Here is a 14,566-nt window from a genome sequence, read left to right on the forward strand (position 1 = left end):
ATCTCTGGATCTCTCGAACAACAACTAACAGTCTATTAATATAACTATGACCAGCAGACTAATTTGGATGGACTTTCTTAGCTCTTGAAAATACTCTATACAAGAGCACTAGTAATTCATTCACTTTTATTTGTTCTTTTTGTTTGTTTTTTTTTTTAAATTATTATTTATTTGAATCACAAACACTATACAATCTGCATCGTAGGTGTTAAAACAATGTATTTTCTTTAAAAAAGTTTAAGAAGTATTAAAACAGCTTCAGTAGTGATAAAGTAGGCTTTATTCCAATTATTTGTGTTCAATTATTCAACACCAATCTTTACAACCCCTAAATCTACCAAGACCTACTTCTTTTGGACCTGTGCCATCTGCTCTACCAGGCAACTTCCCAAATTAAGAAATTCATAATTTTGCCCTTTAAAAAAAAATTGTCAGAATCATTAATGAAGATGGCAGTGCTTTGACCCAGCCCACACGTTTCATAAATATATTACAACTACACACAGCACACAGCTTCACAGTTCATGCGATAGGCAGTGTCTAAAAAATCAGTTACTAACTTCCAAAAACATTTAAATATCTACGGTATTTAAACACAGTGTTTTCTAGTTTCTCATAAGAAAAGTAAGCTGTAAACATTTTTACCTTTAGTTCATGCCTTGTTTGCTAGGTAATGTGGACTTTTTATTGTTGGTTGTTTTGTGTTTGTTTGTTTTTTTTTTTTTGTTCCCTTTTAAATCTACAACCATTGGTGGAATAAATCTGTGTTCCCAAAAATATTACATTCCATGAATAAAGCACAAGTCTATTATATAACCATGTGATACAGATACAGAAAATGAACTACTGTATTCAAAAACAGAAAAGTAAAGGTACTAAAACAGTCCATAGCTGTTAGAGCTGATGCTTTCAGAATACAGACCAACATTGTTACACTAAAAATGTTCAAAAATAAGGCCTCTGAAATAAATATTTCCATTCTTTAAAAAAAGATATAATAAAAATGTACATCACATGGTCAATGTAGGTATAAAAATCACTAAGTTAAACCATTCTGGATGATGTATCTGAAGTAAAATGGCCTAGGTTTTGCTTCTGCCGACGTCCTCTATTGTTTTTGGGGCATTTTCTGTTTAAAAAAAAAAAAAAGAAAGAAAGAAAAAAGGACAAATGCTTTAGTATATACCATATAGATTTAAACCTAGCAATAGTGAATTGACTTAACAACACCAAAGAGTGTAGGAACTGTGCTGGCTGAGTAGACACTCCTGCTGTTTGGTACCTGGTTGATGGTTGTGGATTTACGTGGGACACTTGGTCACTGAGAAAGGAGCTCTGCTTAACTTGAGAACCAAACCAGCAAGGTGCTACGCCCTTCAACCTTGATTGACAAATGCATGTATTATGGTGAATAGCTGTGTTGGCTTTAGTTTTTACAATTTCATATTTAAAATCCAGGGGGTGTTAAGACTGGATCAATTGGACCTGGCAGTGCTGGACCTCCGGTACTCTGCTACTTGTTGGAACTCCCCAGGCAGAGGACCTCTCATCCCTTTTCTGAGGAGGGTTGCACATCTAAGAAAGCATTATGAAAAAGACAGCGATTCTGACCAGGAAAGGACTTAGTCAGCCCACCGGAGAGTGGGCAATGCAAGATATAACACTATTTATAGCTGAACTGCAGGAAAACAGCAACGTGTCAACCTCTCTGGTTTCAGCAGGGAGGAGGGGGATGGGGAACCATATCTTCTATAAGATAACATCAAAACTTGAATAACTCCATGAAGGTCTAACACAATAGCTGACCTTCTGAATGTGTCAAGGCTGATCTCCTCTCATGCGTAGCTGTTCTGGGGATTCAGAGAGGATGCAGGTGGTTTGCAAATTGAAATTAATTTGTATTTTGTGACAAAAAGAGTAATAGGTATCTTTTACGTGAGTGTTTGAGAGTACTTGTTAATGCACATACAAATCCAGAGGGGAAAAGATTTAAATATAGAAGAAGTATATAAGTGCACTGTGTAATTTTTCACTCCTTTGGCTTTTACCCACCTTGTTATGCACATGACAATTGCAACTATAATGGCAATCTGTACGGCTCCAATTATTGCTGCAATAAGGACATGCGTAAGCTTTTGTCTACTTGGGACAACATAAAGAATACTAAAGTCTGTCTTTTCACAGTGCTGTCCAGTATATCCTGATTCACACCTGAAAAAGAAAAGGAACATTTAATGGAATATGTATTTTGACATCAGTCCAGTCATTTTATGATGAAAGAAAGAGTCCAAGACTTGGGATGAAAAAGCCCAGTAGTCACATCAGTGACAGCAGGAGAGAAACAGCCTCATCAGTGCTATCACTGCTGCTGCAGCAGCTCAGGACACATCACTTTTTGAAGCCTAAAATGAAATTTAGAGAGCAGAAGCACACAAAAGAGTTGAGATTCTGCCCGTTCTGTGAATGAGTGAAGAGGTTTGGATAGTCACTGAGAAAGAGCTGAAGAGAAGGTGGAGGCATGGTAGTGCCTGAATTGGAGAAAGGTTTGGATTTCTGGGACAAGAGGAGAGGCAGAAAAGGTAGTCTCTTCTGGATAGTGAGAGACCTGGTTTGTCAAAAGACGTATGTGGGGTGCTTGTTAAGTTGGGGCAATTTTTAGGAAAAACAAAGCAACTCGATGAAACAAGTAAACAGACTAGATGAGACACAAAGCAGTATGCTCAAGGAACCCGGCAGCAATGTCCATATGAGCATGGAGTATAGAGAAGGAAGAAAAACCTTGAAAAAAACAGGGAAAAAGTGAAATGCCTTTTCAAGCTGCAGCTTACTGATATGGAATCCTGCAAAAACTATTGGACAAGAGCAGCTTCAAGACCCTACCTGCCCTGTCTCCAAACTACTTTTCCAATTTTTCTCTTCACTATCAACCTACTGAAAACCCTCAGCCTACAGGTTGAAGTATGAATCTGTGAGTGCTTGTTTCAAAGGATCACTAACAAGCGCAGGAGCAACAAGTTCCTTGTATCTAAAGCTATCCTTTAAAATCAACTGATGTGAGAACATCATTAAGGATACAGTAGAAAGCTGGAGAATTACTGCCGCAGGCACAAAACCACTCCTTCTGTAAACTGGATACAACACAGACTTGGTCTCATCCATACAAAAGCTTTGTGCTAGGGTTAGGTGTTAATTCTGTTTAGAGGGACAAAATGATTATTTCCTAGACCTTCCTGCAACTGCTTAGGTGGCTCCTAAACTCCCTTTGTGTGCAGAGATAACTGCTGGGGTTTCATGTTCATATCTCCAGCCATGAGCAGCTGTGTAAGATACTTATGTTCAGACATGAAATAAGTTCCAGTAACAGCAGAGCTATTAAAGAAAAGCCTCGGCATATTGTAAGTAAGCCTGGTAATGGCTAAGGATCGGAAAGGAATAGGGAGAAATGTGATAGCATACAAGAAGGAAGAGAAGGAACGCTATTGATCATGCAAGAAGAAACAAGAAGTGGTCTTCTTGCAAGTGAAGAGGATTGAATTCTTCTTTGTGACTTTGCTTTTATTTTTGTTAAAGAACATAACAACAGTCAAAGTGTGATCAATGTGAGAATTGCTTTACAGCATGAGGCAAAACAAAGCAAAGGAAGCACAAGTAATTTAAAAACATTTCCTGTGAAACACTGAAGTGGCAGGAAATTATTTCTAAGAAATACTGAATGGAGATTTAGGACTATTGAATTCCTGCAAAGCAGAACTGTTTGTGTTAAGAATTGTGTTGGTAGTGTGGGTGAAGTAGTAGGCAATAGTTTAAGCTGCCTGGTAAATGGGCAGAACAGATTTTAAGGCATTCTTCTGCATTAATATAAAGCATGATAAACATAGGTCAGCGAGGATTCATCAGACTATACTGAAGGTCAATTACTGGAGTTAGCAAAATGAAGATTAGATTTCTCTGCAGGGGATGAACTCTGCCTTCCTGATGCAGCCTGCCATGAGGGCACAACTGCACTGCACCAGGGAGGCAGCAGGAGACAGATCAGATCCCAGTTGTGCAAAGACTACCAAACTGAGTATTGTGCAATTTACTCCTACAAAGCCTTCCTCCAGTCTACCTGGTGGCAGTTCTAGAGGGCTGCTGTACGGTGAGCATAGAGATTCATTGTTCTCAGTGAATGCATAAGTCAGGTTTGCTCTGAATAGGTGTTTTCAGCAGTTTTGTAGGTCATCTGGTACATCTCACACACCACTCTTTGGAAATAAGGACTGTGAGTATTTAAATAGCCAAGCAAGTCCAAAGGACATTTGGTGCTTCAGGCCGAAAACTGACAGTCAGAAATTCTTGACTGGACCCCTGTGAGGTTTGCTGTGCTGTGCCAAGTGCTGAGACTATTTTGGCTTAAATAATCAACCATTTAAATAAATAACCGAAAGTAGTAATACCAAATGTAATTATAAAATAGAATTTAAAGAGGCAGTATATTAATTAAAAGCATTAAGACATTAATTATCTGTACTTCAGATTAACAATAAATATTTAAACGATTGAATAGTAATTGAACTATAAATAAATAAATGACTATTTATAACAGCGCTAACCAGAACAAAATTCTGAGAAATTAAAAAAGTCAGTTCATTCAGAATGTTGTTTTTTTTTTGAAACACCTCTAACTTGAATATTTTGCAGATAAATCCATAATAAGTTGTAATAAACACAACTCTGCATCAAAGGAGCACTGTACTCAAACACCGCTGCCCACCAAGGCAATGCTGGGGATGCAACCAGATTGCCAAGAGAAACTAAAGCATGTTATCCTCTCTTGGTTTTGGCCAAAGAAAAGAGAAAAACAAATACAATCCTAGCACAGAGTTGAAAACAAGAAAGTGTCTCAGGTGGGTAAAGCAATACAAGCTTTCAATTGGCTAAACCAACGACTGTATTGGCTCTTCTTTTTGGGCTTCCTGCTCTCTGGTCAGTCTGGAAACCCTTACATGTTGGTAGTGCAGAAATGCCTCACTTGATAAAGATCAAGGGAGAAATTATAAGACCTAATGGATTTATAGCTGAAGTTTCCAAAGCTAAGGATAAATAGCAAAGAGTAATAGCATCTTCAGCTACATTATTCTGGAAGTACAAATCTGCAAGATAAAATTCAGGAGTGAAAACTCCAAATAAGTAAGGCACTAAATGTTAAAACAAAGGCACTAAATGTTATCAAGATGTAGCCGTTTTCTGAAACACATTTTTAAATGATTTCTTAATTTTTTAATTTATAATATTAATAATTTATTTATAATTTTTTTAAAGAAAACGAGACATAGGGTTTAGTGACACTTAGAGAAAAAAATACTTGGTAGCTAAGGAAATAAAAAGTTCACATTTCTTGTGTAACAGCAGCTGAATACCGAGCTGTTAAATAATGCTGTAGACAAAAAATGGGGATAAAGAATATTTTGCAATTTATGCTCTCTAAATAAAAAACTTTATTGTGAAGTAGTCAATAAATATTGAAAATAACATTGATACTCCAGAGAATTTATGCCAAGGGCAATAATATGTATAGATAATGCAAGAACAGATTTAGAAGTCAAAAGGGCAATTGCAGTGAGACAGGAGAACAATGCAAGGTACAGGCAGTGGTTTCTAGGTTTTGCTTTTCTCTCAACAAAAGTGGCTGAAAACAAGGAGCCAACACTAAGGCCAGATTCTTCAGAGGGATTCAGCTTCTGAACCACCTTGCATTTGAGCAGCTGAGTCCTTCCTCCAAACACTGGCTTTTGCATGACCAATGCAGCTGTGTGCTGCCCACAGCCCAGGCATGTGGCTTCTGTGCCACTGCTTAAGTAACTGCAAACGGATACATGCTGTAATTATGGCTAAGGAACATTCTGATTAAGCCTTATGGCAATTTCAAGTATATTTTGGAGGAATTCAGGACTTACCGGCAGGAAGCCTTCTGAGTGGAATAAATGAATTCACATTTTCCATGTATACAGTAGCCATTAAAGCTTTCTGAACAAGGTATGTGGTTACCAATGTAAATGTCTTCTCTTTGATCACTGGCGTCTTTAAAAAAAAAAAAAAAAGAAGATACATAAAAAATATAAATGCTGTACAGTATTTCTTAAAAGATCTCAAGCAAGAATAGTTGAGAAATGCCCTGAAACACTGATAGTAAAGAAATGCAAAACAGAGAAGAAAAGGCTCAAAGGTGAAGTTTCAGAAACACCTGCTGTTATTTGGTAGGATGTATCACACTGAAAAATGATCCTCAGAGATATCCTAACGTTCTTCTTATGTGAGCTTTCTTGAAAGGAGAAAAGTATTTTTGAGAGAAACAACCAAGCGAGGGAAGATCAGAAGTTTTGTCAGTGTCACTGTAGCACAGAGCAAACACATAGGTACATAAAGCCCACTCCCATGTCTAAACAGAAGATCTGAAGGGTTGGAAAGAAACTAAAGCACATTTTATACTTACTGGGTAGAAAATTCTGTTCTGACTGGTATCACCAGTCATTACAGCTGAAATCAAACACATTACAACAGCGGTCTTCCTACAGAAATTCATTTTCAGAAAGTAGGAACCTCAAAATACTGCAGTGAGCTTAAAACACCAATTCTTTTGGAAAGTGTAATGATTCTGACTGGAATGGAGTTAACTCTTTCATCCCTATAGCCCCTATAGTTCTGGGTTTTGAATTCATAGTTGAAGTATTGTTGATAACAAACCAGTATTGGCTGTTGCTGAAGGAAGCTTGCAGACTTTCGCTTTGTCCTATTCATCACTCTGCTCCCCCTGAGAAACCTGGGGGTGTTCAAGAGCTTTGGAAGGGAGAGGACAACTGTCCCAAAGTGTACAAAAGGATATTCTGTATCATAGGATTTCATACTCAGCAATAGAACTAGGGGTTTTGGTCTTCCTTCCCAAAGTGGCAGTTGTTCAGAGATTGGTGGTGCAGGTCAGCCTGTGGGAGACTGTGAGTGATGGCCTTTGTATCACTTGCTTTATTCTTTTTTTCTCCTTCATTTATTAAACTATTTTTACTTTGAGCAATTATTTTTTTCCTCACTTTTGCTCTTCCAATTTTCTACCCTGTCCTCCTGAGGGAAAAGAGTAGGTGAGTGAGCAACTGGTGGGTGCTTAGCTTTGGCCAAAGCAGCCCAGCAGAGGAAGGCAATCCCTTCCGCCCAAGACTTGCTGCATCTGTCACTATCAAAAGCTGCATACATTTTATACCATTTCCACAAAACTTTTTCTGTAAAGAAATCTTAAATACAGAAGTTGGTCTTCTGTAATGAACTTCTCTAAAGTGCAGAGATCAAAAGATGTGGTTGTAATTGTGGAATTATGTTCATTTCTAGGCAATAGACTATATCTTCACAAATACAAGATTATAGTGAACTGCAGGTGCAAAGCAAAAAGGGACTGTGAAGAAGAATTCTCCTACACAATCACTGATTATTTCAAATAACACCAAAAAGAAAGAGAATGCATTCATACACAGAGAAAAAAAAAGGAAACACATGCTGCTGTTTTAGGTTCTCCTTGAACATTTTCTGGAATATTAAGAAAAAAATTATCTAAACTTTAGAGGTTTCAGAAGACTCTCGGTTTCTTAGTAAGGAAGCCTATTAGTTCTTTGTTCTTCAAAGTTACAGAAGACTTGACACAAGTGAAAGACATAGCCTTATATTGACAATATACCTGATACTGCTCTGTTGGAATAGACTACAAGGTGGTATATCCAAGACCACATGGTGGTATGTCCAAGAGGAGGAAAATTGGGTCATCTCAAAATTGTTGCATCCCTCCTCCTCCAAGCAGTTAATTACTGTTGTATCTATCTCAATCAGGGGCTAGTAATAAGCTATATACATTAGTCTGTCCAGATGGCTGTGCTGTGCCTGTTCTTATTGTACATATGAATGCAGAAAGTGAGGCCCAGTGACAGATGCGTCCCCTGGAAGGCAGCCAGGTAGCCACAACTGCCCAACCAGAAACAGAACATGGGCTGAGCAAAGTAAAATGGACATTCGTCCATCCGCTGGGGGATGGGAATCAATTTTTAACGTGAGAGGCCAGCAAGACTTCTAAGTGAGAGATTTAACTGGTGTAGAAAAAGTGTTCAATTAAAAAAAATTAGATGCATTACCAGAAAGAAGAAGCCTGCACAGCAACTGAAACTGATGTTCATCTTAGCAGGACAAAAGCAGAAGTTCAGTTGCACCAGTGAAGTGAGACCATTCTGATTTAACTTTAGGTAGATACAATAGGTACTGCAGGAAGAGGAGACCATCCTGACCATGATTCTAAGGACTGAGAGATACTATGCATTCACAGGAGAGGGTTTAACAAGAATAATGCACAGGACTCAAAAGTAAAAGCACACAGATAGAAGTGCAGCCTGTTCTCTTCTCCTGTAGGAAAAAGTCAATCATAGTACTTCACTTCAGGCTTTCGCTGTGTAAAAAACTTGACTACCACATAAAAAAATTTAGAACTATTTTTTAGCACAACATACTCCCTTCTTGCTGAACTTGAGACTGCACAAACTATATATTTAATCATAATTATTATATGCAGTTCTCTTCTCATTTACTTGATTTCAAGGACAATTTATGGGCAAGCAATAAAAGACTATAACTTCTTCCAAATAGGAACCAAAAGTGCTGTTTTATCAATCACATAATAAGATGTATATTGCATTTCATCCCTTTTATGCCCCCACAATGTAAGTGAATATTGACATTACATTATTCCAATTGGTACTTAAAAAGAATGAAAATAAAAGAATTTGTGAAAAAGGAAAAAAGCACAGGGCTTTTTGGCAATTAAGGGGTTTTCAAGATGAACACAGGGAATGTCTAAAGGCATGGTTGAATGCTTTTATTGCGGGTGGCCATGGGAGTGCAAAACAAGTATAATGACAGAAAAAAATTAAAGGTCAGTGCTAACACAGAAGGTAAAACTGCTATTATTTGTGAGAGAAGAGGAAGCAAGGTTATCACCTATGCAGATCTGCTCTGAGAAAGCCAGGTGTTTTTCCTGGACAGCAACACTTTGAGCAAGAGCCATGAGCATTTGTTCTGAGAAAAAATGAGGTGCTGACACATAAAATAATTGAGCAGAAAGTGAAACTCTATCTTCTTTTGTTTATACTAAGGAATTAATTCATATGGGTAAAATGTTTCCAACCAATGTGATTTAGCAGTTTGGTTTACATAGAAGATATTAAAATGACCAAATACAGAATCTGCATTTTTTTTTCATAGATGTGTTCAGAAAAGAGGGGGTTGCAGGGGGCTTGTGTAATTTCATCTGTTATCTCACAGCTTGATATCTTGCAGTAAAGGCATTTTCACAGCACTTGGCAGGGGTCTAATCCTGTGACTGTTGAGTAGGGGTGGTGAGCAGCTGAGTATCTTGAAAGAATACGGCAAGGCAAAATTCACAAATCCTGCACATCTACTTCATGCCAGCCTTACAATGACAGTGCTGCAAGAAAGAAGCTGTTCTTAGGTCTGTTTTGGCTACAGAAATCAAAGCTGCAAGAGACCAGAAAGGACCTGCTCACTGTCTTTTCTCATCTTGGGAAACCATAACCAAACAGCACAAAGCCAGCACGATACCTTTCACCTCTGGCCGATACTGCATGCCGTCGTCCTTCTTTCCAACTGCGTTTGTGTCATCTGCTTCTAGATGATAAATACATGCATGGATAGCTATTAGGAAAAGCTTAATTCCAAGCCACTGCATACACATCATTGAGAATAACAGTCAAAGAAAAAAGTGCAGTACAAGCACACACACTCCCATATTGTTCCTCCCATCCAACCACAGCAGGAACATGTAGAGTCAATAACCCCAAACTCTAGCCTAACACAGGGCACATCTCAGGCTGTAGGTTTTGAACCTAAATCTCTTCCATTATATGGGCCTAGGTTATTTTGGTTGAGATATATATTCTTTTTCAAACTATTCAAATTACAGATTTTGTAACAAGCAAGGGGATGGTGGACAGCTGTTACTACAATGGGAAGGTCCTACAGCCAATTCACCTTGATCTGACTGAAATCAAGACTCCAAAACTGTGGATGTCCCCTCCCTGGAAGCATTCAACGACAGGCTGAAGGTCCCTTAAAGGTCCCTTCCAACCCAAACCATTCTATGATTCTATGATCAACAGCACATATGGCAGCAGTCTGAAGGTTTTGGTGCACCTTTCCAGCACTGGAAACAGGAATGAATAAATAGCAGCGCAACTGAGGCCCAACTTTACTCACCTTGCAACTGTATTTTACAGTCTCCAGTAGTAACAGTGAGCATTTTCCACGTTCCAGTATTCCCTTTCTTTCCTACTTCTAACAGTACCCTCATGTAGGGATGTTGCTTGCATTCTCCTATAACCTTTTGTTGTCTTTTCAGATAATAGCAGCCAAAGGAAGAATAATGGAAGCATACCACATCATATATATGCAGTGTAAACATACATCTACGTGGGGAAAACTAAAATACAGATGGTGAGTTCACTGATAGTGAGGAGAACTAAAATACAGTTCACTGATACCTGGATCAGCCAGTTCTAATTAAAAATGAAAAGGCTTTACCAAGCCTATTCATATCAGAATTTACATTTGTTGGAGAAATAAAATTAAACCTACCTGAGCAGTGTCCAAGATGCCTAATGTCTATCTGCTCTTGCCTCAGACAGGATGCTTCTCTAACAAAGCAGGGGTTGTTATAAGAACTTCCATCAGAAGCACAGACAGGATTAAAACTGTATCCACTGCAGTCTATATTGCATACACACCTGGAAATTGAAACAACAAAATTGACATCCAGCAAGCAAAGAGTAAGTACTGTTGAGTCTTGAGCAAACAAAGCTAATATGTTAATACCAGCCTTCTTCATCCAGGAGAAGAGCGTGTCGCATGAGGATGTTGAAGAACTTGCTGATACCTCAGGTTTCCAAGAAGAGTTTACAGAATCATGAACAAGTACCTCAGCATTCTTTTTAAAAATGTATTGATATTTAGAGTTTTGCAATAAGAACAGTCTCACTGATTAACAACCAAAAAATGATGACACGTTGCTGGGAAGATTCACAACATGAATAAAAGTATGTTTGTTGTTTTTCAAGAATTCTGCTTTCTCAAAAGCAAATGAATATTCCACTTTTTTGGGGGTGTCAGGATCCCTGAGGATGAGCAAGAACAGGACTTCCATTTCTGTTAAGAATTTAAAAGAATTTTTTTTTATTTCAGAGGACTGAATGCAATCAGTGTACTTGGACAACTGTGTCATTTCAACAATACATTCATTCATACCTTTGAAAGTTAGCAGTGCATTTATTATATTTTATTTAAAACAGGATTATGTGATCTATTTCATGTTACATTCACGTAATACTTCAGTTGTTTTAGACAAAGCATTTTCTGTATCATTTGCAAGAAGAGATCATAAACAAAGTCAGGAAAAAGACCTATCATGTAGCAGGCTGCTATTGACCAAACATAGTGCAGACTAAGACTTGTCTATGGCTGAGACTTACTCCTTTTTAGTTAGACCGTTCTGCTGCTCCTCCAAAAAGTTCTGAAATTTGGTGTGCATAAATGGCACTAGAAAGCTTACAACTTTCCATCCTCCAACCTGTTACTTATTTCAGTCAATATACTACTTTTTATGTGAATCTCTCTTTTTTATCTTTTCAAACATCTTTCATGTCACTTCTGTCCACAGAAGCAAGTGGTGGGGCTGCAGGATGGAGGAGGCAGGGGTGCTGTGAGAGAAGGATAGAGGTGAGAGCTCTACATCCTCTAAGGAAGACACACTTGTCCTCTCACCAGAAACCTCCACACAGGGGACACATGGTCTGTCTGACTGCTGTTAGCTTAATCTGGGTTCATTCTTGTAAGACATGGAGTGGAAAAAAAAACAAACACAAGCTATCTACATGTCAGGATTTTTAAGTTCTTTCCAGCTGTTCCAGATACAATTAAATGATTAAATAAATGTGTGTGTGTGCCTCAAGTCAGTAACAAATCTTGCAACAGAACCTATTTCTACCCTTTTTCTCTTCTCTCTTTCCATGAGCATATTTTGTTACTTTTGTTATTTTTGGCTTTAAAGCTACCACATTTCTCAGTAATATTTCAAACCTGTGAACTTCAGATTATTGCTAGACAAACAAGCAACTGTAGCACAAACATTTTATGTGCACCTACAGACAATTAAAAACTGCCCCAGTAATGAGGCTGCACACATCTTAGGGTGCTACCTCAAAGTTGTCTTGAAGCCCCTAAATATCAATGGCACGTTACATTATATTTTTTCTTACTAGAAATGGGAACTCAGCATGGTTGTAAACCTTAGACCTGGGAAAGGAAGTACTCTTTTGTTTACATCCTCCCACATGACTTTAAGCTCAATAAGCCTAATGAGAGGTTTATTAGGATTTAGTACATGCAAATAAAAGGCTCACAGCTCAGCAGTTGTGTACATTTATTGAACCAAACTAACAGTGAGCTAGTCCTCATCTGTGTGGCACTGGCTGTGTGCTTACTGATATCTTCCCTCAGCCATCAGGAATCTCTTCTACACCTGGATGCCCATCCTTGCCATGTTTATTTATATCTCCAAGCAAATTCCATCTCTGTTTCTGTGTCCAAACAGTTCCACTTCTGCCTATAGTCATCATCCAAAGTCTGCAGCACCACAATTACTGTTAGCTCTTATCATTGCTGGTGACACACAAGGTGACTTTTGAAAATCATTTTTCCTTTCTCATGTTACAAGTTCGTGTTGAAACTGTTTGGTAACTGCTTAAATTTTCAAGCTGTGTTTAGTTCAGACTTAATACCTAGTGTTAAATGCATACTTACTTCAGACTGCAAAATGCTTGTTCTGGGGGGTAGTTGTGAATTCCTGTCTTCTTATTCTCAGATTACTAATAAACACTCCCAGCCTTAACTGTAACCCCATAGCCCATGTACAAAAATTTATTTTCAACATTTAAAATTCTTATCTAGATGTTGGAAAAAAGGGGAAAAAAAAAAGCACAAAAAATGAAGAGCTCAGTGCTGCCCCTCCACTCCCTGTGAGGAGCTGCAGCCACCATGAGGCGTCCCCTCAGCTCTGGGCTGAGCCAACCCAGGGACCTCAGCTGCTCCTCATATCTCCTGCCCTCAAGAGACCCTTCCTCATCTTTGTGGCCCTCCTTTGTATGCTCTCTAAGTGTTTTATGTCCTTCTTATATTGTGCCACCCAGATTGCACACAGTGGAGAGATTGCACAGTGCAGAGCAGAGTGGCACAATCCCTTCCCTTGGCTAGAAAGCAGTGCCAGAGTATCATTGAGTAGGTCTTGACTGCCTTCCTCTGCGAGGAGGCTGGGCAGAAGGTGGTGCTAGTTCTTTCTCTGATGCTTTTTGCTATCACCAACCACTACTAGCCAAGGTGCTTGCAAATCCAGCTGCGGTCCCAGGGCATCTCCCAGCACAAGCACACCTGGTTTGGGATCTGCCCCTGCTTCCAGGATCATCCCATCCTCCTTCCAGCCCTCTTTCTCCTTTCTAAGACCACTTCCTTTCAGGACACCTTTCTCTCCACAACCCAAGGTTTTGCTTTCCCATTCTAGACTGTCTGCAGGAATGAAATGCACCATCAGGTTCCTAATTGATGACCTCGCCTCATGTCTCTTTATTAATTGGAGAACTCAGGACATGACAGTTCCACTTAGCCTGTATTACCCCGAATTTACAAGCAGTCCATGGTGGTTGCAACTAGCAAGTAGCAAGCTTCTGTTCAAGAGTTCAGAAGTTTCATACATTCACTCACATGCACATAGTTATCTGCCTGAGGCTGTTAGCTGCTTTTTTGCCTATGTCTGTGAGGCAAAATGATAGCTCAGACTTCTACCTGGCAGTTCAGTTATTTGTATAGATGCTTCAACCGAGCTGTCTGGCATGTAAAAGTAGGCAATTTACATATTCTGCTGGATAATGAAGGGGGCTGACATGCTTCAAAAATTAAGATTATTGTGCTCCGTTATTCAAAAGCAAAAATCTGAAACCTTTCAGAGGACTGGAAGGGAATTAGTTAGGGCTTTAGCTGGGGCATGGTGGCATGAAGAGAAGAGGGCCTCTGTGGATGCAGCAGAGTATCAGAGAGGGAGCCAGGAGCACATAGTGGGAATGTGCATGTGGAGGACTCTGGGCTGGGCATCAGGCAGAGATGAGTGGTTTGACAGCATGCCTTCCAGCCCCAGCCCAGGAGAGGTGAGTGTGAACAGGAAAGAAAAAAAAAAAAGGAGGTAGGAGCATAATGAAAAATTGTTTGGCATGTTTGATACCAACTTGCACAGCCTGTAGTCTCCATGGTACTGCCTCATCTTCTATCTTTCTTCCTTTTGCTAATATGCCATGTGTGAGCAGACTAGCAGAGGCCCACATCTCCACATACTCCCATCCTATGAACTCAGCTTAAGGGACTGAACTTCCCAGTGAAGCTGAAAACATGAAACAAAAAATGTTTTTAAATGCTCCGTGTTTGCTAAGGAAGGTAAAACCACGGG

At 39.1% G+C, this 14,566-nt stretch overlaps 2 protein-coding genes across 3 annotated transcripts in view; both read right to left on the minus strand.

Moving 5' to 3' along the window:
• Positions 1–14,566, minus strand: part of CTNNAL1 (catenin alpha like 1) — a 596,511-nt gene that overhangs the window by 354,596 nt on the left and 227,349 nt on the right. The gene's annotated exons all lie outside the window — the stretch shown is intronic.
• Positions 110–14,566, minus strand: part of TMEFF1 (transmembrane protein with EGF like and two follistatin like domains 1) — a 157,613-nt gene continuing 143,156 nt past the window's right edge. For both annotated transcript variants that reach the window (XM_048939260.1, XM_048939259.1), the window contains exons 6-10: positions 10,657–10,805; positions 9,625–9,690; positions 5,937–6,060; positions 2,053–2,211; positions 110–1,129 (exon numbers count right to left, since the gene is read on the minus strand). In XM_048939260.1, coding sequence (XP_048795217.1) covers positions 1,045–1,129; positions 2,053–2,211; positions 5,937–6,060; positions 9,625–9,690; positions 10,657–10,805 — 583 coding nt within the window. In that variant the 3' untranslated portion in view covers positions 110–1,044. The remainder of the gene's footprint in view (positions 1,130–2,052; positions 2,212–5,936; positions 6,061–9,624; positions 9,691–10,656; positions 10,806–14,566) is intronic.

Source organism: Lagopus muta, chromosome 3 (genome assembly GCF_023343835.1).
Source record: "Lagopus muta isolate bLagMut1 chromosome 3, bLagMut1 primary, whole genome shotgun sequence".
In the NCBI taxonomy this organism is placed as follows: domain Eukaryota; kingdom Metazoa; phylum Chordata; class Aves; order Galliformes; family Phasianidae; genus Lagopus; species Lagopus muta.